Source organism: Heterocephalus glaber, unplaced genomic scaffold (genome assembly GCF_053883595.1).
Source record: "Heterocephalus glaber isolate CG9 unplaced genomic scaffold, H.glaber_assembly_v1.0 deba00001744, whole genome shotgun sequence".
In the NCBI taxonomy this organism is placed as follows: Eukaryota; Metazoa; Chordata; class Mammalia; order Rodentia; family Bathyergidae; genus Heterocephalus; species Heterocephalus glaber.
The window spans coordinates 6,297,129-6,319,801 of record NW_028258450.1 but is presented as its reverse complement, the minus strand read 5'-3'; the positions used below and the strand labels follow the sequence as shown (position 1 = coordinate 6,319,801).

Genomic DNA, 22,673 nt, shown 5'->3' with positions numbered 1-22,673 from the left:
TAAAGCCAAGAGGGAAACCACAGATCTTCCAGGGGGTGTGGAGGTGTCTAGAAGGAAGAACTGAGGCTGTTAGCAGACTGAGAGCCTGGCCCTTTCCTGCACCTCCACATGTCTGAGGAGGCTCAATCTAACCTGCAGAGCGCTCAGCCATTAGCTCCCAGCAACACTCAAGATGAGCTTGATGGCTCTCTGCCAATTACCTACCGCCCCCAATTCAGCACCCTATTACACCCTCTACCCATTGTCCAGAGCCAACCAGTGAGTACCCAAAAGTCTCCACTGGCCCCCAGCAATCACCAGATCAGTGTCCAAACGCTTCCACCAGCTGTCAGCACTCAGCCCATCCATCTCCAAGACCCTTCATCAACTGTCCACAGCTACCAGCCCAGAATCGAAGAATCTCCAACTGTCCACAGTCCCCGGGTCAGTATCCAAGAGCCTCCACCAGATATCCACAGTAGCCAGGTCAGCATTGAAGAACCTTCACCTACTACCCATGGTCGCAGGGTCAGTATCCAAGAGCCTCCACCTGCTACCCGTAGTCACAGGGTCAGTATCCAAGAGCCTCCACCTGCTACCCTCGGTAACCAGGTCAGCATCCACGAGCCTCCACCTGCTACCCATGGTCGCAGGGTCAGTATCGAAGAGCCTCTATCTACTACCCATAGTCGCCGGGTCAGTATCCGAGAGCCTCTACCTACTACCCATGGTCGCAGGGTCAGTATCCAAGGGCATCCACCAACTGCTCACAGTCACCGGCTCAGTGTCCAAAGGCCTCCACCAACTGTCCTTAGTCATCAGCTCAGTATCCAAGAATCTCCACCTGATATCCACAGTTGCCGGCTCACTGTCCAAGAGCTTCTACCAACTACCCACAGTCACCAGCCCAATATCCAAGAATCTCCACTAACTGACCACAGTCACAAGCTCAGTCTCCAAGAATCTCCTCCCCTGAACAATACTCATTCAGTTTGCCACATCAGCCAATCCAATATCTGCCTGACATCGACTCAGACTCCCAGCTTCACAAACAAACAAACCCGGCCCAGTGTCCATGTCCCCCCATCCATTACCCAGAGCCCCACAGCCAGTATTGACAGCATTGAATCAGTTAACTGGAACTCCCAGGCGATTCCCAAAGAAAGTGAGCTCAGCTCCCAACTCAACCAGACCAGTCCTGATGATGCACTCAACTTCTTGTCAGGCAGCACCACGGGCATCGATTCTGGCATCGATTCTCACAGGTGAGGGCAGGGACCCTGGCAGGAGACCCAGTTCTGGGCTACGATACTGGGGGAAGGGCAGCAGTCAAAGGTCAGTGCCCAGCAACATGGCTGGTGTATCAGAATGGAGGTATGATGGGGCTTGGAAGCTGTACCTCAAGGCTGGCCCGAGGGTGGGAACAGCACAAGGCAAGACCTGGGAGGCATAGGGCATGGTGGATGGATGCGGAGCAGACAGTGGCTTGGAAGGATGGCTGGATGCAGAGCTGACATGGCGGCATGTGATCTGATGCAGGTTTCAGAAAAGCCGTAGCCGTCAGGTACGGCTGCCCATATGCTGGCGCCTGCTGCATGAGGCCCGGAAGATCAGCCGCCAGCTGAGCCTGGTCCTGAACCTGGCCGGCCTGGTAATCATCGGTCTCATCTCTCTGGGCCAGCCCTGGATGCACTTCCAGGTCCCACTGACGCCCCCTGGGCACCCTGCTGGCTCTCCGACCGTGCCCATCAACACCATCCTCTTTGTGGCGTGTTCTGACATCTCCTGCCTGAAGGAGTATGACCAGTATGCTTGTAAGGCCTGTTCTACCCTCACCACTCCTGGGAACCCGCCTCCTCTTTGTCCCAGAGTCCCTCTCTTCTGTCCTGGAATGGTTTATTCTTCCTCCGGGATGGTCCTCACAGCTCCAAGACGATGATCACCACCCACCCGATTTCCCACTGCCAAGGAACCCAACCTCACCGCCCCAGATGCGTACACTGGAGGGATCAGCTTCAGTGCTACTTCTTTATAGCCCAATTTCAACTTTCGTAGCATGAGAGTAACTTTTGTGGGAGGGAGTTGGAGAAGATTGCCAGCTTCGCTGGTGACCCTCTTCCCAAATCTCAGAGCCAGAAAATGCAGTCGTGGTGCTCCTGATTCTCTTCCTTCTACAGACTTGCTGGACCTTGCCTGGGCCTTCTTCTTCATCTCCAGCATCACCAGCTTCTGCCTCTGTGTGGCCCTAGGACTCCTCATCTTCTTCTCCAGTTCCAAACTGCCCTGGCTGGACTTCTTCCTCTTTATCGGCAGCATCGTTACAGGCACAGCATTAAGGCTTTTCCTCAGGAACCAAGACAATGAGTACCCCGCCAGTGCCAATTATGAAACACAGCCCCATCCCCACCCTACCTGCAGCCCCAGCCCCAGTCCTCTCTCCTTTCCCATGCTCAACCCATTCCAATAAAAAATATCAACCTCCACCCTAGCCCCGCCTCCAGGCCCAGTACCAACCTCAACTCTGACTCCATCCCCATTGCCAACAAACCTCCAACTCATCCACGTTCCCTTCCCCAATGTCCACTGGATTCTATCTTCTTTTCAAACAAACCCCATTACCATCCCCAGCTCCTTCACAAATCTCAACATCCCATGTAACCTCGAGGGTTAAACACTTATTTCGAATTCAATGCAACCCTATCCCGAGAGTTTCCATTTCACACTCAACCCCAGTCCATCCCTGGCCTCATCTTCACCTTGATCCCAATCTCCAACCCATCACCTGTGAACCTCGTTCTTGAAATCAACCCAACCCATTCCCATCTCCTTCCTCTTACCCATATCCAATCCATCCTCTTCCCTTACACAACCCATTGGCACCCTCACCCATCCCCATTCCCAGCCTCTACTCAGTAACCTCCCCGATCCTGTCCCACCACCACAGCTGGTGTGTTATTTTGTGTAAGCTACTTCATCTTTCTGAGCCAGTGCTCCCATCTATGGGATGCAGATAAAATTTCCTACCAGGTGGAGGTGTAATGAAGATTGAATTAGAAAATGTCAGTACTTGGGCTGCATGTGGTAAAACATGTCTTTAATCCCAACTACTCAGGAGGGTGAGACAGGAGGATCAAAAGTTCAAGGCCAGCCTGGGTGATTTTGCTAGACTTGGCCATAAAATAAAATATAAAAAGGGGTGGAGTGTAGCTCAGGGTCAGAACACTTGCCTACCATGAGTGAGGCCCTGTATTCAATCTTTCCTTCTTACTGAAAAGGAGGAAAGAAAATGCCAGTACTTGGACATGAGGGTGATGTGGCTACAACACCTAGCACCCCATTGATCACCAGGGTTGATTTGGCTAATCTTGCCAGTTAGGTGAATGTCCCCTGCCTCCCTCACTGATCCATGTATGTCCCTCCTAAAGCTGCACACTCTGTTCTAAGAATCGTTCTCCAGTCAAAAGTGTATGAGGAAAAAAAAGTGTATGAGTAATGCACTCCCCTGGTAGAACTCTCAGGCAGCATGTGTAGGACAACATGAGTTAGCCAAACTTCCAAGACTGAAGACATATCAAATGAGGCACTGCAGGTGCCAGACTGCCTTTCAAAAAAGAGAAAGATGTCAGTACTTGAGGTTAGCTACTAAATCTTGCACAAATCTTTACCATGATAACCCTCTTAACTCCACCTAACACAAAATCAATGTGTTGATTAGAATAATCTAGTTTTGCACTTCCCTGCCAACACTCCAAAAGGAGAGGGAGGCTTTAATTTAGAAAGGAGGGATTTTCTATCTCTTGTAGTAATTGATAACAACTTTCAGTTGCATCAGTAAAACAATTTTGGAGAGTGATAGTGTGGCCTAGAATAAAGAACAGTCAAATTCCTGTTTCCTGGTATTTATCTAATTGGTCTAACAGGTGTTCCTATTTGTTTAAATATAATGTGCAAAGGATAGAAAGCACCATTTAAACCAGGTCATTCTTCTCTAAGAATCCATTTATGTCCATTCCTTGTTTTATGTAAACAGAAATCACCTGTGTTATTTTTCAATAACACAAGACAAAGAACTCCACAGTCTGAAAAAGAAAAAAAAAAGGATTTTCCTTTACCTAAGTCGTCTTTAATTCATGTAATTTCAAAATATCTGGAATAATTGGGCTCTTTGTCCATTGCTTCAGAAGCCAAATATTAAGGACCCAATATAATGATAATCTATCTCAATTATTGAGGGCCATGTGCAGGAAGTGCACTGATTTCAATACCTCTACATGACGGCCCCCTGAGACAGTCCTAGGAGTATGTCCACTCTACAGACGAGGAGACTGAGGTTCAGAGAGATGACGTGGCTTCCTAAGGGGAGGGGCAGAGACAAGATGAGGCCTGGTCTGTGAGTCCCAAAGCCTATGCTTTTAGACACTGTCGTTACCCCATTTTAGACCAAGGCTTGCACTTCCAGTGTGTTCTAGCATGGCGTTGTCAGGAGCCCATTTTTCTGCCTGTAGCAGACGTATGGGATTGGGAAGGTTAAAGAGAGTGGGGAAATAAGGAGCAAAAACCAGCCAGCCACACAACTACAAGCAGGGTTCCTCAGACACCTGATTCCTGGCTGCCTAACATCTGTGCTCACACAGGGACTAGCATCGCACTGGGTGTCCTGTTCTACCTGTGGCAGGCTGACAGGTACCTGCAAGAAGGCATGACCTACAGGCTCGGGATCAGCTTCTACCTGGCATGGATCGGCATCTTCCTGTTCCTGATGACTGGTCTGGGCCGGAAGGGGTTGGATTTGGGCACAGCTTCAGGGATGCAGCTAGGAATTATGTGGACTAGAATTTGGGGTGGGGTGGGGTTGCAGACAGGGATAAGGTGTGCGGTGGGAGACAGGGTTGGGGCTGGATGTGGGGATGGGGTTGGGCTTGAATTTGAAAGCAGACTGGAGGTGATGTAAGCAATGGAGGTGAGTTTGGGTTTGGGGCTAGGTGAGGGAGGCGGGTTTGGGGATGGGGTTAGGCAGCACAGGGTGTGGTGGGGTTGGGCTAGTGAACTCTGTCTCGCCAACTGTGCGCTCTTCCTCAAACAGGCTTCTTCTCCTATCTGAATTACATGAATTTCTGGTCTATCCTGGCACTCCAGGCTGTCTGGACTTAGGACGCAGGAATGGTCTCACCAGTGACCTACAGGCATGGCTCCTCGTCAAGCACCCACTCCAGAGCCATCCCCTCCAAGAGTCTTGTACTTTTTCAGCCCCCTTGATACCCCTCATTCCAGATAATAAATGATTTTTTAAATAATCTGTATTTTCTGCCTAGAATATTCCTTTATTTAGCTTTGCGCCTTGGAAGCATTTTGTGAAAAGGCCACCCCTCTCTTCTGGCTATCTTTGGGCCATCTAGGAAAGAGGGACGGGAAGGGGAGGCAAGGAATCCTGAGGTGAGGGGCCACCGTGTGAGGTACGAAGTCAGCAAGGGACTCTGAGGTAAAGAACCAAGGTACAAGAACATAGGTCCCTGGCATACAGATAGCGTTCAATGTTTGTTGAAGAGCTGGTTCTCTCCCATTTCCCTTGCTTTCAGTCCTTCCTTTTACAAACACCAATACTTTATCCTTCCTGAGGAAAATCTTACCTCCACCCACATTTCACCTCCCCCTTTACCACGGCATCTTTCCTCTCCCCAAAGGCTCTCAACAGAAGGCTATTCTGTGTAGCAGCCTTTTAAGGAAGGTTTGGGGCTAACAGACCATCATCCATTAAGCAGCATAGAGTCAAAACCCCACTAGATGGGCCTGGGATTTAGCTCAGTGGTGCCACACCTGCCTCACAAGCACAAGGGCCTGAGTTCCATTACCGGTACTCAAAAAAAAAAAAACACTGGAAAATAATGTCATTCCCAGGCATCCCTACCGGGCCTTGGTTTGTAGGTTTGTCACCAGGCTGGGCCTAAGAGGTCCCCAAGGTTGAAATAAGGAATCTATCCCACCTTTTAAAAATAAGTTTTCAAGGGCCAGAGACTTAGCTCAGTGGTGCTACTGCCTGCCTCGAAAGTACAAGGTCCCAAGTTTGATCCCTGGTACCAAAAAAAAGTTTTCAGGCTGCTGACTCCCACTGCAGAAAAAGAATTTTCAGGACATATCAGTAAAAGAGACAGGAGAAGGGTATATGAGGATGCATTCAAGAGAGGAATGCAGGTGGTCAGAGAGATGAGACAGGTTGAGCTGGAGCTGGGTACATTTAAGGGAATGTCTTCAAGATGCTTGATCTAGGATGTGTATTTTTACAGTCAGGTTAAAATATAAGGCATCTACTTGTGTTTGAAGTTGAAATATGTTGTCCACATTATTGTTGCTTTTTGAGGATGGAGGAAGCACAATTTACAGGTGACAGGGACAGGGTAAAGCCTGGATTTACAAGTGTATTGTAAAAGGACCTTTAGAAATGTTTTTTAGTTTCCTAGAGGGAACTTTTGAGTAGCTTTTGTTTTGAAGTTGTAGGCTTTTTGGAGGGGAGGGGGAGGTACTGGGGATCGAACTCAGGACCTTGTGCTTTCAAGGCAGGTGATGGAACCACTGAGCTAAATCCCCGGCCCTGTAGGCTTTTTTTAAAAGTAAAATTTAAGGGGCCAGGGATTTAGCTCAGTGGTTCCGCCGCCTGCCATGCAAGTGGAAGGATCCAAGTTTGAGCCCCGTTACCAAAAAAAAAAAGTAAAATTTAAAAAAAGTTTTTTGTCTTTTTTTTTAATCTGTCAAGTCTCCTCTATTAAATTCTCACACAGTGGTTAAGCTGTCAGATTTGGGGTCTAGTTTCTGCCATTTGCTAGCTCTTAGGCCTATGGTGTTGACCGCATCTAGTCTCAGTTTGCTTGTCTTTAAAGTGGGAGTAATGATCATATTTTAATGCAGAATTTAACATAAATGCCTGCACCTCAGTATGTACTCTTCAGCGTTATCACAATAACCTTCCCTCTTGTCTCCTATAAAACAGCTCCAAATTTGTTTTAAAACAGACGAAGCTGCAATTGTGCCAAACACTGAGTTAAGAGGAGTGGCCAAGCTAGATGCAGATCCTTATCCTTGTGGAACTGATATTTCAACAGAGAGGCAAAAATTATGCCATAAGTAGGGCTGGGGATTTAGCTCAGTGGTTTCGCCACCTGCTGCGCAAGCACAAGGATCTGAGTTCGATCCGCAGTACCAAAAAAATACCCAAAAAAACCAAAAAACAAACAAACAAACAAAAATATGCCATAAGCAAACAGATAGATACTGTATTATGGGATAAGTTCTATGAGGAAAAGTAAGAGGGCAACAGAGATAGCGCTGGGAAGGAGGGAGCCTGCCTGGAGTGCAGGTGAGGGTGGGAATCTATAGGCTAAAATAACATCTGAACCGAGACAGGACTGAAAAGGAGAGAGCCACATGGATCAGGGGAGAGTTCCAGGCAGAAGGACACTAGATGCAAAGGTCCTGAGGGTCCCAGGTGCAGAGGACTGTAATACTGATTATGCCCAAAGCATAATCTGTGAAGAGTTAACCTCACAATTGGCTTGTTTTGAGAAGTGAGACTGGCTGAAGCCTACATGCCCAGGTCAGAGTAACTTGCACCCAAATTCCATTCCCACAATTAAGACCTTCTGACTAGAAGAACAATGCTCTAATTACCACCCTGTATTTTGTCTATTCTGTTCCTAATTGGAGAATGAGAGAAATAAAATGAGCCGAAACACGAACACCCATGGCGAGGGATTTATTAAAGGACAGAGCTGCCAGGCTGTCTCGAACAATGGCGAGAGCAGCAACCAGGGGCTGGCTGGGTGAGGTTTATAGGGGCTGGGGGAGTGTGGTGGAGGAAGACGATTGGCTACAACTGGGGGCGAGGTGGGAAAAAGCAGGTCTTTGTTCTCTCTGGAATGACTCTTTGCCTGTAGGCAGGGGCCATTTTAGGACGCAGGGGTGTCGGGGCCATTTTATCTAGCAGAGAACTCTTGTCCTTTATGAGTCCTGTTTACATTAATTTCCATAGAAACTGCACATAGCTCACCTCTACCCCAATGGATGGCCAACAAATGTCAGGGCCCGGGACTGGCCAGCGCCTTTGTCAGTTGCACCGGCATTGGTCGTCCTGGCGCCCCGCTTTCTCTCCTGGTTCTGTCTTTTAGTTTGATTTCTCAGGCCTGCATCATATACTGGGCAGGGGACTGGAACCTAACTGCAGGGGTCTCCAGTACCAGGAACACCAGAGAGGCCGAGGGAGAAGCAGAGATGAAACCAGAGAGGAAACAGAGGGGAGATGACCAGCATCCCGTGGGCCACGGTGAGTTTTGCTCTTCCTCTGGACGCAGGAGCCCGGGGTAGAAATGTCTGCTACTTTCTTAAGGTAGGAATTCAGGTTTTCAGGTTCATACATGGAATTTCCTCACTCATTAGAAGAAAACTACCCAAATGACCAGGGACCAGCAAAGTAAACTATGCTCTGCTCACGTAAGGGTGACAATACCACATGTGCTGATGCGGGGAGACTACTCCTGCGACGACATACTGACGTGAAGACCATTTTCCCCGTGCGTGAGTGTGCGTGTCCGTGAAGTATAATGTCCACATCAAACTGCTCAGAGCGGCCACCTCTGGTGAATGACTGGGAATAGAAATGTTTCACTTTTCATTTTCAAAAAATGTTTTTACAAAAAAAAAAAAAAAAATGTTTTTACAATCCTGTCAGTTGACACCCCTCAGATGTCACATCGCAGCAAGAATCCAGGACTCCAGGCCTCAGGCCAACAAAACCAGGGGTGAGCCACAAACCCAGTCTCCCCTCAGACCCGGGGGTCCGGGCCCCAGCGCGTCCCTCAAACCCAGAATCCTGGTTTCCGGCCCCGAGTCACGGCCTCGACTCTGCCTCCTACGGCTCCGCCCCTAACTCTGCTCGGGGCTGGCGATCTCCCACCACCTCGCGCTCCCTCTCCGGTCGCTCTCTAGTCCCGCCTCCCGCCCAAGGGTCGGATTTAGGGTAGGTCTAGCCTTTCAGCGCTGCCCCGCCTCTGAAGCCGCACCACCCGTTCCAGTGGTTTCCGCCTCTGGCCCCGCCCCCTTGGGGTCTTTCTTCCATGGCTCTTTCTTTTATGCTGACTTCAAAATTGCCTGACACACGGGACATGCAGCTGTCCCAAATACATCCTTATTCCTTTCTTTCCATCTCCAGAGATAATATATTCTCCCTTATTGAGGGATATTCTGGCGGGAACAGGTCTTATTACTTTCTCCAATACCAAAACGTGGCTCCTTTAGCAGGCGCTACTATTGGATGTCTAAGGGCGGAGACTACACTGGAGTCTGGGGCCTGGGGCCGAACCCGCCAGCAGCGTGTGGTATAAATTGGGATTCCCTGCCGGGTGTTCAGTCTTTGCGGAGGTCTCGGAGCATCTTAGCAGTGTTAGGGCTTCTCAGTGGTTGCGGCGAGGCTTTGCGGCCTGGGACGCACGTGTGAGGAGCTGGGGCTTCGGCGGGAGCAGCCATGTTGTGTGGACGCGGTCCCTCGCGGGAGGGTGCGGCCGAGGCTCCCCGCCCGCGCCGTGGTAAACGGGGTCCTCTCTTCCGTCTGCTGCCCACGTCTCGGGCCTCCGCCATCTTGTCCGCTTTGGGGCGAGGGTGAAGGCAGGGCCGTGATTGGTCGTGAATTCTCCTAGAAGATTTCCGTTCCTGTGTTAGCCACCGGTTCTCAGATCTTTAGGAAAATCGCTCTTTTTTTCCCCTCTGACTGTGGGAAGTAGCTTTCTTGTCCTTGCTGGAACAAACACCGTAAGGGATGGAAAGGAGCGGGTGTGGGCGTTTTCCTGTAGGGACCGAGAAAATACAAAGCTAAGGAAGAAGCGAGTCTCCAAGTGAATTTATGGGATTGTTTCTGCGAACCAGGTAGGAGCAGACTTACGAGAAAACTTTTAAAAGAGTCTTTTATGTAAGAATCCTGACAGTGATTATTTAGTATCAGAGTTTTTTATCGAGTTTTGGGGCTTAAAATCATTAAGGACGCCATTCCCCTGCCTAGGAGGCCCAGCCTGGAAAGAGCTAGCTGATTTTCTTCCTCCAGCAAGAGTCTCCATTTGAGTTTTCTCCCTTTGCAACCACGTTTCGTCCTGTATAGTAACACCTCTGCCTCTAAAACAGACTTTCTCCTTGTAACAGTGGCATTGTCGCTCTTACTGAGAATGATTCCTTCATCCTGCTTCTACTCCCATCTTGGTAGTTTGTTCCTAAGTCTCCAGGTGTCCTTCACAGCAGACTTCAAGCCTGGCTCAAACAAGTGTGTGCAGTCAGCGCTTTTATCACCTTCCTAGAACAGCCCCGTTTCTCCTCATTCCTCCTGCTAGGTTCTTTGGAGGGAGTTAGCCTTCACTGTTTCAGGGTCCTCTTCCTGTAATGGGTGTGGAGCCCCAACCCATGGGGACTCCCCTTTGACGCCGGAGAAGTTGGGGGTCTTCTGGGGGTTTGTCCATATTCTCTGTTAGCTTGGCATCTGTCCTTGAAGGTAAGTGCGTCTGGTTTCAGGAGGGGCTGAGGCCGCCGTGATGTTCAGCACTGGGCTCTGATCATCCATGAGGATACAGTGCGCCCCAGGACCTTTGACACCTGGGGGTCTGAGGGGCCCCAGTATTGGTGTCCTCCTGAGCCCATGGACTGCACCTACACACACCCTGACCAAGTACTTCTGTGTTACAGGTGTATCTTGAAGCCCAGGGGCCACCTGCCATCACCCCATTGTGGTAAGAACCCTTGCTTCCATTCCTGGCCCACCCACATCTAAAAATACTTCACCCCCATCTGGGGAGAATTAATGTCAGATGTCTCCGGATCCTGGTTTTATGTGCCAATAATGGACTTGGTATTTGCATATAAAAACCATCCCAAGGCTGTGGACACCCAGTCAGCTAGACCTGGATCCAGATCCCAGCTCTGCCTTGTGGAGGCTTGGAGGTATTGGGAGGTGATCTCCTAAGCCCCAGTGGCTGTCTCTGTAGAGCAGTGCTTCAGGAGCACATGCCCAGATCCTTCTGAGATAGTTGGGTGCGGACAGTGACGTTTCCTCCCCTCCAAAGGGAAGGATTGAGGGCCAGGGATTAGCTCAGTGGTTCCAGCGCCTGCCTCGCAATTGCAAGGTCCCGAGTTTGAGCCCCAGTACCAAAAAGGGGGGGCGGGAAGAATTGAATAAGATGTGGGGTGGGGGAGGAAAAAGTACCTGGGTCTTAGGGAAAAGGTGTCATCAGAACCCAGTTTTCAAACTCAGAGCTGCATGGGGGCAATAACAGAAGGAAACAGTTGCTTTCAGCGCTGTCACCTGGCACTTGGTGGCTTTTGTGCACTGAATACACAGCGTACCTAAAGTGAGGCTTAGTTGGGTTCTTGTGAATCATTTGAACATAAACTCGTTAAAGGAAACCTAATGACTATTATTAAAATAATAGGGTTTTGCTAGTGTTTCAAAGAGTTAGATTAGAAGATAGTTACTTATGTTAGCAGAAAGAAAGGAGCCTTGGGCCAGGGATGTAGCTCAGTGGCACCACTGAGTGCCTTGCAAGCACAAGGTCCTGAGATCCATCCCTTGAACCAAGAAAAAAAGAAAAGAGGGTTCTCAGCTCTGGGCGGAGTTTCCTCTGTTGCTTGGGTGTCCGGAGAGGACAGTGGCCTCCAGGAAGTAGACTTGGAAGTGTTTGCTCTGGGCCCTTTGGGGGTTACCCAGGATCCTCTGGAGAAGGTGCAGTTGGGTTGTGTGAGCCGTGGGTTTTTGTTATACTTATAAATAGCGGCTGCCTCTTCAAGCAGCACGTTTCTACACAAAATAGATTCAGGTGTTCATGGTTGCTCACGAGTAGCAAGCACTTGCTGAGCACAGACTCACCAAGTCCTCCCGGGGCTCTGGTGAAAGGCAGGTGCCCTTTCCCAGTTGTCACAGGAGGCCCTGACACAGTGAAATGGTGGGGTGAGGAAAAGCAGACCTAGGCTGTGGGCAGCAGTTTGGGGGGTGAGTTCCCTAGGACCAGGGAGATCCAAACTCTAGGCCTGAGCAGAAAGGAAGTTGGAAACAGCTTCTGCCTCACCAGGCCCTCCCAGTGCTGAAGGTCATACAGCCAACACCCTGGGTGGACCTGGACGGGGCCCTGGTGCCCTCAGGCTGGGTGTCAGTCACTTTCTTCTTGATCTCCGAGCATTGCTTGTGCTATGCCCTTGGGACTGCAGGTGGCCCTGGGACCCAGGGGACGGATGAGCAGCAGGGACCCCATGATGCCCAGCACTGGGCTCTGACCATCTGAGGACATGGTGCCCCCCGGGCCCTTTGACACCCGGGGGTCTGAGGGGCCCTGGCTCTGAGGAGGGGACAGATGGGATGGCGCGGTTTCCCTGCACCCCACTAACCTCTTCCCCGCGCCCTGCTGCTCCTTCCCCACAGCTGTTCCCCTTGAAGCCGTGGGCCCCACCTCTCCAGGTAAGAACAGGGGCTCTGAGGGCTGTGATGATGGCACCAGGGTGGGCAGTGCACTTGGGAGACCCCTGTGATGCCCAGCACTGGGCTCTGCCCATCTGTGAGGACATGGTGCCCCCCGGGGGTCTGACGGCCCCCGCTCTAGGGCGCTGTTGGGTGGGGATCGCCCTTTCTGCCTCCCAGTGTCACCTCTCATCCCCACAGCGCCTGCAGCAGCGCTTCCCACCCTCTTGAGGTCCTTGCCTCTGGGCAGGCTTGACTGCAACCCAGGCGGCCCGGAGAGACCAGTGCTGCACATCCACTGAGCCCATGGTCACCTGGGTCCTACGGATGTACAATGGGGGCCAGGTCCTGCCCTTGGATTCTAGGGAGCTGGCACTACTGGGCGACCTGACCCACAGTGCCATCTTCAACCACCACTGCAAGAGCCTGCAGCACAGCTGCGTGACACTGCTTTGCTGGCTGCTGAAGGCCTGGCACCAGCGCTAGGAGCCCTTCCTGCATACCCAGGACACCAGCCTGCCTGCTCAAGCTGGGCCCTGCCCCATGCACATGGACCTTATGGACTGGCTGCTCGCCACAGCGTGCCCCGGGAGGGTGGATGAGCAGCCCCCAGCAGGACACTGCTAGCCCTTGGAGGGCCTGGGCTATGGCAGGAGAGGCAGGGGCCTTGCCTGTACGTCCTTATCCCGGCCACTTCATGTACAGCACTCCCCCAAGCCCGAGAGGGAGTAAGCCATGAAAGTGGCCGCTTGCTGTGGGTCTATGGGGCGGGGGGGGGGGGTCAGCCACGTCCCTGCCTCTGCCACATGGGCCCCAAAGCAGGCCAAGCCAGGGACCCCATGGCCCACAAGGCAAAGGCATCTTCAGTTTTCACTGTAAAAGTTTTTTAATGCATTCTTTTTACTTAATGTTTTAGGCGTGTGTGACACTTTGGTTTTAGCAGTCATGTCCCCCTCGTGGCCCTGACTGGCTTTCTGGCTGGCTTTTTCCTGTGGGCAGTTGCCCTCCCTCTCAGAGTGTGCTTTTCGGTGTGCTGGCCTGGGGGCGCCCACTGATCCCTCCCAAGTACTCCGGTGGCTTTGGCTGCCCCCATGGCCACAGGCCAGCGCCTGGGGTCTGGGTTGAGGGGCATCCGTATGGGCAGGGTTCCGAGGACTCTGCCGCCACAGGCGCCATTAAGTGGCAGGTGCAGCGCCCTTCCTGAGCCGAGGTGGGTGGCGTGGTCCGGGTGGGACGCTGGTCCAGGGCGGGGTGCACGGGCTGGCCCACCTTGGGGCCCGGCTCTCCAGCAGTCTGATGAGGAAGGGTGGGCCTGTGGTAGCCAGTCGGGCAAGAGGCCAAGCCCTGGGCCTGCCACAGGGACCAGCCCAGCCACCTGTGGGGCCAGTCTGCATCCTGCTAGGCCGCCTGCCTGCCCCGGCCCCCACTGCCTGCACCCTCAGGTGCAGGCTCAGTGCAGGACCTGGCTTACAAGCAGCTACTGCAATACTGTCCTCACCAGCATTGTCAAGGGGACCTGAGCTTGCATGGCTTTCAGTCTGTCAGCAGGCATGGTCACTGGTCAGTGACTGCCCAGCGAAGGGGAGGTGCATGCTCTCCCCCCCACCCCATAATGGCAGCTCCTCCCACGGGCACCCCTGAGCAACCACCTGGTCCCTGCCTGGCTCCCTGCTGGGTTACAGGCTTAGCTCTGCTAAAGGTGCTGCGTTAGGGACATGGCTCCCACAGTAGTACAGAAATGCACATCACACACACGTGTACATACTGGCTCCAGAGTTGTGAACGCAAACATCTGCGAAGGCCCACGCATGCGCACCGGCCGGGGCTCCCGCCCAGCTCCCTCCCCGCACGCGCACAGACAGTGACAAGCCAGCACAGAAGGTGAGCACGCGTGTTGGGGCCAGCGTCTGCGGGGGAGGGGCTGCCCCATTCCCGCTCACACTGCACCCCCCAGGGCTCGCAGGCAGCCGGGTCTCCAGGCCAGGAGGCCCAGGCCCAGGCTCAGCACCGCCAGCACGGCCACAGCTCCGGCCAGCAGGGGCACTGTGGTGGCTGCGGTGAGAACACGGGGGTCGTGACTCCCAGGTCCGGGGGCCCCCTTGTTCCCACCCCAGTGCAGAGGGCTGTCACCTGGGGCAGCGGCAGGCCTATGGGAGCCATGGCAGGCGGCCCCACGGGCGGGAGGCCGGGCCGGAGCAGTCAGCTGGCGGAAGCGCCCTAGCGGGCAGGGGGCTGGGCACCCGGGGACGCTGAGGGACAGGGGCGGGCGGTTGGTGTCGTTGCGGTAGAAGAGGGAGACGGTGATGTTCCTGGAGGGAGAGAGGAGACTGCCATGTCCTGGCGCTGACCAGCCACACGGGGGCAGCTTCGCCTGGGGCATGTGGGAGTCCGTCCCACTCCTGCTCGCCTGGTCCTCACCCTCTGGCTCCGTCTTCCTCCGGGTCCCCAGCGCAGCTCCGGAACTCAAAGCCAAGGCAGGCAGCATAGGGTGGGGTGTGCCCGTCATAGAGGCCCAGGGCCCCGTACAAGGCCAGAAGGGTGCTATCGTGCTAGGGGCAGACACAAGCAGACGGTTCCTCTCCTGACGTCCCCCAGACCCTGAGAGCCAAAGCTCCTGCTCCCCCCTCGCCTGGAGGCAGTTACCCAGAGCCACTGCATAGGTGCTGGGTTAAACACCTATGCTTCCAGAGGAGCTAAGTGCTTTCCTCATGCTCTCACCTCCCTGCTTCCAGCGTTGATCTCTAGTGAGAGGGTCCAAGCAGGGCTTTAGAGATCAGGGTCACGCAAGGCAGTGGGCTGGGGCCACTGACTGGCACCCGAATTGCCATCACCCCGCCCCCTGTGCATGCGGGACCACCTCTTTCCCAACGACTCACAGCAGAGTACATGACCATCTTGAGGGGCAGCCCCAGGCTCTGGACCCGGGAGAAGTTGGCAAGGATGGCATCCAGCAGAATCCCTGAGAGGATGGGAGCAGAGGCTCAGGACCCCCTGGAGGAAGGTACCCGGCCCCCCAGCCCCCAGAACCCCACCTCACCCCCAGTCAGCTGGGCCTTCTCTGCCGCCCGGGGCGGGCCCACATGGGCCCTGATATCCAAAGCCGAGATCTGGCCGAGTGTCCTCAGGACATCTGGGGAGGCCCAGGGTGGGAGGGCAAGGCCGTGGGCTCGCTGGGGAGACAGAGACAGGACGTCCCCAGCCGCCCTCCCACTGTCCCCCCACCTGGCACCTGAGCCCCTCATTGGCTGGTTCCCATCAGAAATCATAGTGCTGAAATAGTGATGATTAATCCAAGATACAAGTGACCTTGCCATGCCCTCCAGAAGCCCGGCCTGAAAGCAGAGATCCTCAGGTCTCAGACGCTCGGTTTTAGAAGAGTTGGATGGCAGCAGTGGCAGCGCGAGCCAAGCCAGCCTCTCTAACAGGGAGCCCTCCTGAGGGGCGAAGTAAGCAGGCAGAAGCATCCCTTCCTGCTGCGAGCTCTGGTTCCAGGAGCCTCTAATGGGGGTCCAGCACAGGACGCCTCGCTGCCCCCCGGCCCTCAGGAGCCTGTCACAGGGATCAGCCTGTTTTAATATTCACCACACCCCCAGAGTGGGGAAACTGAGGCACAGGGGCTAGGTCAGCTGCCTGAGGAAACAGCCAGCAAGTGGCAGGGTGGGGACTTGAGCCCCTTGTGGAGGTGCAGGGCTCACCTGGCAGATCAGCGTGTCCAGAACTTTCCAGGCCTTGCGGAGCGGCTCCCCCACCAGCGTCAGCCCTGTGAAGTTGCTCAGGCGACTCAGGAAGTCCTGGGGGCACAGGCAGGGTGAGCCCAGAGCCTGGGGGATGCCCACCCCCAGCCCACAGTCTGCTCACCGTCCAGCCCTCCAGGGCTTCCTGGTACTCGGCCGCCTCCGTGGACTCCCGCAGCAGCTCCTGGTACCGGGGACAGCTTCGCATGGGGAACCTCAGCAGCTGGGGAAACTGAGGCTCAGCGAGGACAGCAGCGTGCTAGGGCTCACGGCTGGGTGGGGAGTCAGGGTTCTGGGGCCCTTGTCTGTCCCAGCCTCCTGGCCCTACAGCCGTGTGGGCCAGAGCTCCCTGAGCAGGCAGCTGAGCCCGGGGACAGTCGCAGTGCCGGGGCCTCCCTGGGCTCCCTGAGGCTCAGTCCCCCTGCCTGGCGCTGCGTGCCCCTCTGTCTGTGCCCTTTCTCGTCTGCCGCTGTCCCTCTCTCACCCCGGGTAGCCCCTGACCTTGTCCTCAGCCACGGGCACCGTGTGCACCGGGATCGGCCTCCAGTCGGCCTCGGAGCTCCTCGGGGACGCCTCCGGGAAGAGCCCGGCCAGGATGGCCTGAGCGCTCTCCAGTGTGCGGTCGAAGTCGGTGCTGCGGATGTACACCTGGGCGGGGAGGGCAGGGACAGGTGGGCGGGATCGGTAGGGCAGAGGCTTCAGATGCGGTGCCGTGTGGGGCAGGTTAGAGGTCATGGAGGGGCTCAGAGGTCAGGCACTGGGCGTCAAACTCGAGGTGGGTTCAGTGGCCGGCTCCTCCGGGTGGGAGGCGGGGGTGGCGCAGAGGTCAGCGTCAGGAATGGGCATTTGGAAGTCAGAAGTTGGACAGAGGGGGTCAGCTGAGTCCTCGAGGGTTAGAGGGGAAGGCCAGAGTCAGGGGATGGAGGTCCGCGGAAGGAAAGGGGCGGAAGTTCACTGAAGGCATCTGGGCTCAGCGGTCAGGAGAACTGATCCTAGCCAGGAAGACAGGCGCAGAAAAGAGCGGAGGGGAGGTCGGGGTTGAGGACCGGGAGCCGGCGCAAGGAGGGGCCGAGTGGGCGGCGCTTAGGGGTCAGAGGTCGGGGCCGGGAGCCGAGGCGAAGGGGGGCCGCGGGGAAGGTCGCCAATGGCTTGAGGTCAGGGGTCGGGAGAGGGCAGCGCGGGATCGTTGGGGTGCACGGGCGGGCGGCGGGAGGCCGGGAGAGCCGGGTCGGTACCTCCTCGCGCCGGTACTCCGGGCTCAGGTAGGCCTTGTAGCGCCTCCGCAGGAAGCGGCCCAGCTCCAGCTGCTGTTGGACCCCCTCCTGGAGACAGAGCCGGCTCAGGGGCCGCCCGCCCGCCGCCCGCCGCCCGCTCCTGCCGCCCGCCGCCCGCCCCTCACCTCGGTCAGCTGGCCCAGGCCTCGAGGCCACAGGGTGGGGGCGGCGTCCTTGTGCGGGTCTGTGGGGTAGGAGGCCAGCGGGGCCCGGTCGCCGTGGCGGAACACCTGGGGACGGACCGGGTCAGCGCGGCGGGCCGCCGGGACCAGGGGCAGGCGGGGCGGGGGCCGCTCACCAGAGCCACAAACAGCAGGGGTCCGTCCGGCAGGGCCCGGGGCAGGAGCAGCAGGAGCAGGAGAGGAGCAGCGCTGCGGGCCCCACACCCCGGCCCGGCCATCGCCACCGGCCTAGACGCTGAGCTCAGCCCCGTCTGCGCGCTGTGCACGGCCTCACCTGCTCATTAGCCCTGCCAGGCCCGGCCCCTCACCGGAGCGAGCGAGCGCAGGCCCCGGCACGCCCCCCTCGCCGCTCCACCAGCCCGTTAACCCCTTTAGGCTTCACTGCAGCCGAGCGATCGAGGTGCGGACCCGTTACTGCCATCCTCACTGTACTGATGGGGAAACTGAGGCACGGGAGGCCCAGTGAGTGGCAATGTAACGTGGACCAGACACAGGGAGAGACCCCTGCCCAGCCCCACGGTCTACACCCTCTGCTCCCCACTCTCCTCTGACCTTGCTTCCTCATCACTGAAGTACTGGGGCTCCTTGGAGATTTTACCTTCTTCCAGTGCCCCCAACCCCACAACTGGTCAAAGCCAGCAGGGCCTGATGGTTCAATTCCCAGCTTCACAGTGACAAGCTTTGTGACTGAGCAAGTTATAGCACCTCCCTGTGCCTCAGGTTTCCAGAATGCATCAGATGAGCACATACAGCGCGAGCACAGAGGTCTGTGGAGAATGATTACTAAGAAGGCGAGCGACTTACTGCTGTGTGACAAAGAGCCCTAAACCTGCCGGCTTAAAACTCGTGTTTCACTCACGAGGGCTTGGCAGGTGCCGGGGGTCGGGTCAGGTCCCTCACAGGGTGCAGGCCTTGGGGGTCTGGCTGGGCTGGAAGGACCAGTTCTGCCTGGACAACTCAGCTGGCAAGAGTCCCCCGTACCTGTGGTCTTGGGTGGCACCGTTTTGTTGTTGATTTGGAGCTGTGCACAGAAGCCAGGGCCTTCTCACTGAGCTACATCCCTAGCCCTTTTTATTTTTAATTTTGAGAGGCCACTGCCTCCTCCCTCTGCCGTCAAACCCCGACCCCTCCTCTCTGTCAAAACGCCAGCTTCTTCTGGCTGCTCTGCTGCCGAAGCTCTGGCCCTATTTCCAGTGCGCAGAGAGAGCTTGAGTGACATTACCTGGGCGTTGCTCCACACACCTGTATTCCCCGCACTCTGGAGGCTGAGGAAGGAGAATTGTCTCGAGTTCAAGCCCAGCCTGGGCTATATGGCGAGACCATCTCAAAAAATGAAAGAAAAAAAACCACAGTAATGCCAAAGAGAAACATGAAGTTACCGAAGGTTAGAAAAAGCCACCAGAGGAAAATTAAATAGACACCAGATTCCACTGATGCCGGAGAAGCTTCAGCACTGTCAGGCCTGGGTGTCCACTTCCAGCCGCTGCTGAGCATCTCCAGCACCCTAGGGACTCCTGAGGGTAGGGGTCTGAAACCAGCCTCGACGGGTGGAAACGAAGTTGTCCCTGGGTCCCCCTCCCACCACCAGCTCTGAGGAAAGTGTTTCCTGGCCCTTCCACTGCCTACAGGGCGGCTCCTTCCCTCCACTGTCACATGGCTTTTGGTTTCTACAATCCAATCTCTGTCTCTCTTTTACTTTCATTTTTTTGTTTTTGTCTGTTTTTGTAAGCAGGGTCTCGCTATGCTGTCCAGGCTGGCCTCAAAAACTCAGCGATCCTCCTGCCTCAGCCTCCTGAGTGCTGGGATCACAGGCGTATGCCACCACGCCCAGCTCCATTAGATGCTGCACTTGCTGCTTCCTGCTGTCATGTGGTCACGGACGCCACCTCAGTTCACATGAGGCACAAACACGTCTGCTCATACAAGTACTCCTTACCCGTGACATCAGACCAGCCCTGCACTTCCCTAACCTGCCTGGCTCAGGGAGCACCTCCCCTCCTCTTTTTCAAGACACCCACTCTCTGTTCACTTGACCCGCACTGCCTCCAAATACCCTTCACAGCTGTCTGTCCAATCCAGAACCCCACTCGGGACCACCGTCCACTGGGCTCCGAGAAAGTCCGCCATGATGGGCTGTGTCCTGGCGTTTCTGACACCCAGAGCTGATTCCTGTGCGCCCAGCTCCTGGGCAAACTCTCCAGAACTGCACAACTCAGAAGCTCCGTGTAACATTCTGCATCTGCGTCTCCCTCGGCCCAACCCCCCCCCCCCAGGAATGGCCCCTACCCAGAATGCCTTGCCCCAGTCACCACGGCCACCATTCTGGTCTCCCTGACAACCCCTCTCAGTTCTGGTGGCTTTCCTGGCTCACAGGCCAGGGAAAAGCTCGAGGTCCCGGGAGCCCAGAGCTGAGGACCCATGGCCATGAACTTCCAGGAAGTGAGGAGGGCGGGGGTGGGGCGGGGCCTGACTTCTGACCTCCCCCCCAGAATGTGACCCTGGCCATAGCCGCCTTCACCATCATTGCCTCCATCTACTTCTTCAACAAGGTGAGGGCAAGACCGGCACAGAGGGGACCCAGCCTGGCCCCCTGCTCCCTGGTTTCGGCCTGGTCTCTGCACCTCTGATTTGGCCTCCTGTGCTCCCCCAGGCTCGGCAGTGACAGACACCAGCTCGCCTGTCAGAGCCCGCCGCTGCCACCGGCACCATGACCATGGCCCCCTGCGACCAAATAAATGGAACAGCACCAGCACAGACCGCGCCTTGTGCCCTCTTGAGCAGGGTCACTGAGCCTGCTGCCCACTGAGGGCTAGGCTGTGAGTCTGAGGGAGGAGGCCGGGCCTGCACCCCGGGACTGAGGGGGGAGGAGGATAAAGACTCAGCTCCTCAGGTTGGAGCCAGGGCCGGCCATGAGCGAGTGTGGGGCTGAGCAGAAGTCCCCGGAACACACAGGCTCTGAAGACCATTCCTGCCCTGACTGCATGAATAGAAAGGGGAGAAGGTGGAGCAAAGTTACTGCCTGGCACTGAAGCAGCCCACTTTTGTACTTCACACTCCCTGCTTCTCTCCAACCCCTAGTTTTCTTCTCTGTCAGGCAGAAGTGACAGACCTTTTGGCCCCCAAAGGCCACAGCACAAAGGATGAAGTAACTTCAGAATTGTGAATGGGCTTTGTGGGTGGCTGAGTCTGTCATTATCATGTCTCGTCCATCACTATTTTTTTTTTGGTACAGGGGCTGGAACTCAGGACCTTGTGCTTGCCAGGCAAGCACGGTGCCACTGAGCTACATCCCTAACCCCATCCTCATCTTATTTAGCAACACAGCTTCCCCTTTCTCCTCTTAGCAAACTCTTATTCAACCTTCAATACCTGCTGTCCATGCCCCTTCTTAGAGAAGCGTCCAGAACCCCAGATAGGCAGTGCGTCCGCAGCCCGATTGCTGCCCCCTTCCCCTCCCTATCTGCATCCCAGAACACCCAGGTGAGTTTCCAGGAAAAAGAGGCCTGGGAATTCCAATTAGGAGCACACTCATAGCGAAAGCATGATTTTCCCTCAGATGAACATAATTTTTTGCATTACAAACACTTCCAGCTAGTGATTTGATAACGGCGCCCTGTTTAATTCTCCAAAATGTCCAGATTTGACGGGTCCTTGGTTGCAAAACCACGAGCCAGCACACGGGGGCGGTGTCGCACTGTTTCCCCACCAAGGTCCGTCCGCGCCAGCGTCGCGCTCTGGAAACCGAAGTCTGGTTCTGCAAAACCTCAGCAAGATCTGGGGGGCCATGCGTCTCCCGCAGGCCTCAAGGCCCTTTCTCCACCGTGCAGGCCGCACTCCCGCTCCCCCTGGACAAGGACCCCTGGGCCCCAGGCCTGCAGCCCCAGCCCTTTGTTTTGTTTTATTTTGCGGTTTTGGGGGTTGAACCCAGGGCCTTCAAATGGAGCTACATCCCCAGCCCTTTTATATATTTTTAAAATTTTAGGGGCTGGGGATTTAGCTAAGTGGTCCGGCTGCCTGCCTCGCAAGCGCAAGGACCAGAGTTCGCTCCCTGGTACCACAAATAAATAAATAATAAAAATAAAATTTTGAGACAGGGTCTCCTCAAATCGCTAAATGGCTCAGGCTAGGCTCAGACTTGTGATCCTCCTGCCTCAGCCTCCCAGAGTATTGGGATTTCAGGCATGAGTCTGGTTTGTTTTTCTAATCCTACCCGCTTCCCATGGCCCCTCACCGCTCCACAAGAAACTCGAAAAGGATCAGCCACACCCCCTGCCTGGAAGGTCGCCCCCCCCAGCCTGCGCACCCCCTCTCCCTTGGGTAAGCCGCAGTCGGGCGCACAGCTGGATGGGTCCGCACGGGAGCGGGAGGGGGGGACCCTGGGGGGCCCAGCTCCAGCCGGGCCGCTCAGACCGCAATGCCCGGCCTGGCGGGCCTCTCAGTCTCGATCTCCATCTCCATCTCGCGCCGACAGCTCCCGCCCTGACGCCGGCGCTAGCGCGGGCTGAGGCAAACAAATCACAAGCCCAGACTGGGCGATTCATGGAGACCCTGTCTCAAAATAATAACAAGGGCTGAGGATGTCGCCCAGCCGGCAGGCCCTCAGTTTACCCACTGTACCACAAAAAGAAAAAAATGTGAAGCACAGGTCACCGGTAGCTGGGGAATATTTGGAAGTTTTAAAGTAAAAGAAGGAAAATAAGGTGGCTTCCCAGGGCCAGTCAGGGGAGGCACAGAAAGAACCTTCGGATTTTCACTGTGAGCAAGAAACGAGGTGGGGTTGGCACCTACTGGGTCCAGGACACGTGGGGGCCACTGCTGCCCACGGGGCTCTGTCCCCCCAGCCCCAACCGGGCCAGTCCCATGTGCATAGCAGGGTCTCCTACTTGGCCCCAGCTGGGCACTGGAAGTCTCACCCCTCAAGTACTCAGTCCTGCCCAGTGTGGTGGCACAGGCCTGCATTCCCAGCACTCAGGAGGCTGAGGCAGGAGGATCGCCAGAAGTTTGAGGCCAGCCTGGGCTCCATAGTGAGACT

General features: G+C 55.4%; 2 protein-coding genes, 1 long non-coding RNA gene and 3 other non-coding genes across 16 annotated transcripts; 5 read left to right on the top strand and 1 right to left on the bottom strand.

The window, feature by feature from the left end:
* Positions 1 to 108: 108 nt before the first annotated feature.
* LOC110346069 (uncharacterized) lies at positions 109 to 5,267 on the top strand. The gene is made up of 5 exons (XM_021245866.2): positions 109 to 1,244; positions 1,519 to 1,793; positions 2,157 to 2,303; positions 4,614 to 4,745; positions 5,063 to 5,267. The coding sequence occupies exons 1-5, from the start codon at positions 109 to 111 to the stop codon at positions 5,128 to 5,130; spliced, it is 1,758 nt and encodes a 585-aa protein (XP_021101525.2). The 3' UTR covers positions 5,131 to 5,267.
* A 3,878-nt stretch (positions 5,268 to 9,145) lies between these two features.
* On the top strand, positions 9,146 to 21,469 carry LOC110346077 (uncharacterized). 8 transcript variants are annotated; one of them, XR_015447161.1, is made up of 7 exons: positions 9,149 to 9,885; positions 10,690 to 10,733; positions 12,416 to 12,451; positions 12,653 to 20,190; positions 20,292 to 20,457; positions 20,986 to 21,121; positions 21,280 to 21,409. It is a non-coding gene; the product is annotated as an uncharacterized LOC110346077 (long non-coding RNA). The 8 variants fall into 8 exon arrangements; XR_002389865.2 differs by lacking the exons at positions 20,986 to 21,121; positions 21,280 to 21,409 and having other exon boundaries at positions 9,331 to 9,885; positions 12,653 to 14,332; positions 15,330 to 15,452; positions 19,374 to 20,190; XR_002389867.2 differs by having other exon boundaries at positions 9,146 to 9,885; positions 20,292 to 21,121.
* Positions 10,528 to 10,618, top strand: LOC147821387 (small nucleolar RNA SNORD88). Its single transcript, XR_015447232.1, has one exon. It is a non-coding gene; the product is annotated as a small nucleolar RNA SNORD88 (small nucleolar RNA).
* Positions 12,239 to 12,327, top strand: LOC147821386 (small nucleolar RNA SNORD88). Its single transcript, XR_015447233.1, has one exon. It is a non-coding gene; the product is annotated as a small nucleolar RNA SNORD88 (small nucleolar RNA).
* Positions 12,511 to 12,576, top strand: LOC147821385 (small nucleolar RNA SNORD88). The gene has a single exon (XR_015447234.1). It is a non-coding gene; the product is annotated as a small nucleolar RNA SNORD88 (small nucleolar RNA).
* Positions 13,323 to 17,875, bottom strand: Acp4 (acid phosphatase 4). 4 transcript variants are annotated; one of them, XM_087200649.1, is made up of 11 exons: positions 17,758 to 17,875; positions 17,585 to 17,689; positions 17,421 to 17,507; positions 16,687 to 16,833; positions 16,310 to 16,408; positions 16,147 to 16,242; positions 15,489 to 15,885; positions 15,328 to 15,410; positions 14,870 to 15,000; positions 14,582 to 14,760; positions 13,323 to 13,744 (listed from the first exon to the last, which is right to left on the bottom strand). In XM_087200649.1, the coding sequence occupies exons 1-11, from the start codon at positions 17,857 to 17,859 to the stop codon at positions 13,395 to 13,397; spliced, it is 1,776 nt and encodes a 591-aa protein (XP_087056775.1). In that variant the 5' UTR covers positions 17,860 to 17,875; the 3' UTR covers positions 13,323 to 13,394. The 4 variants fall into 4 exon arrangements, with proteins under 4 accessions (XP_087056775.1, XP_021101586.2, XP_087056776.1 ...); XM_021245927.2 differs by having other exon boundaries at positions 15,489 to 15,621; XM_087200650.1 differs by lacking the exon at positions 13,323 to 13,744 and having other exon boundaries at positions 14,388 to 14,760.
* Positions 21,470 to 22,673: the final 1,204 nt, after the last annotated feature.

What these genes read in the sequence shown, in the direction of transcription:
- LOC110346069 (XM_021245866.2), top strand. Translation starts at nt 109, where the DNA reads ATGTCTGAGGAGGCTCAATCTAACCTGCAGAGCGCTCAGCCATTAGCT. An exon ending in TCTGGCATCGATTCTCACAG is followed by an intron (nt 1,245 to 1,518) that starts GTGAGGGCAGGG and finishes GATCTGATGCAG; the next exon opens with GTTTCAGAAAAGCCGTAGCC. An exon ending in GGAGTATGACCAGTATGCTT is followed by an intron (nt 1,794 to 2,156) that starts GTAAGGCCTGTT and finishes TTCCTTCTACAG; the next exon opens with ACTTGCTGGACCTTGCCTGG.
- Acp4 (XM_087200649.1), bottom strand. Translation starts at nt 17,859, where the DNA reads ATGGCCGGGCCGGGGTGTGGGGCCCGCAGCGCTGCTCCTCTCCTGCTC. An exon ending in TGCCCGTGGCTGAGGACAAG is followed by an intron (nt 16,409 to 16,686) that starts GTCAGGGGCTAC and finishes CAGTTTCCCCAG; the next exon opens with CTGCTGAGGTTCCCCATGCG. An exon ending in TAGGCCTGCCGCTGCCCCAG is followed by an intron (nt 13,745 to 14,581) that starts GTGACAGCCCTC and finishes CTTCCTCATCAG; the next exon opens with ACTGCTGGAGAGCCGGGCCC.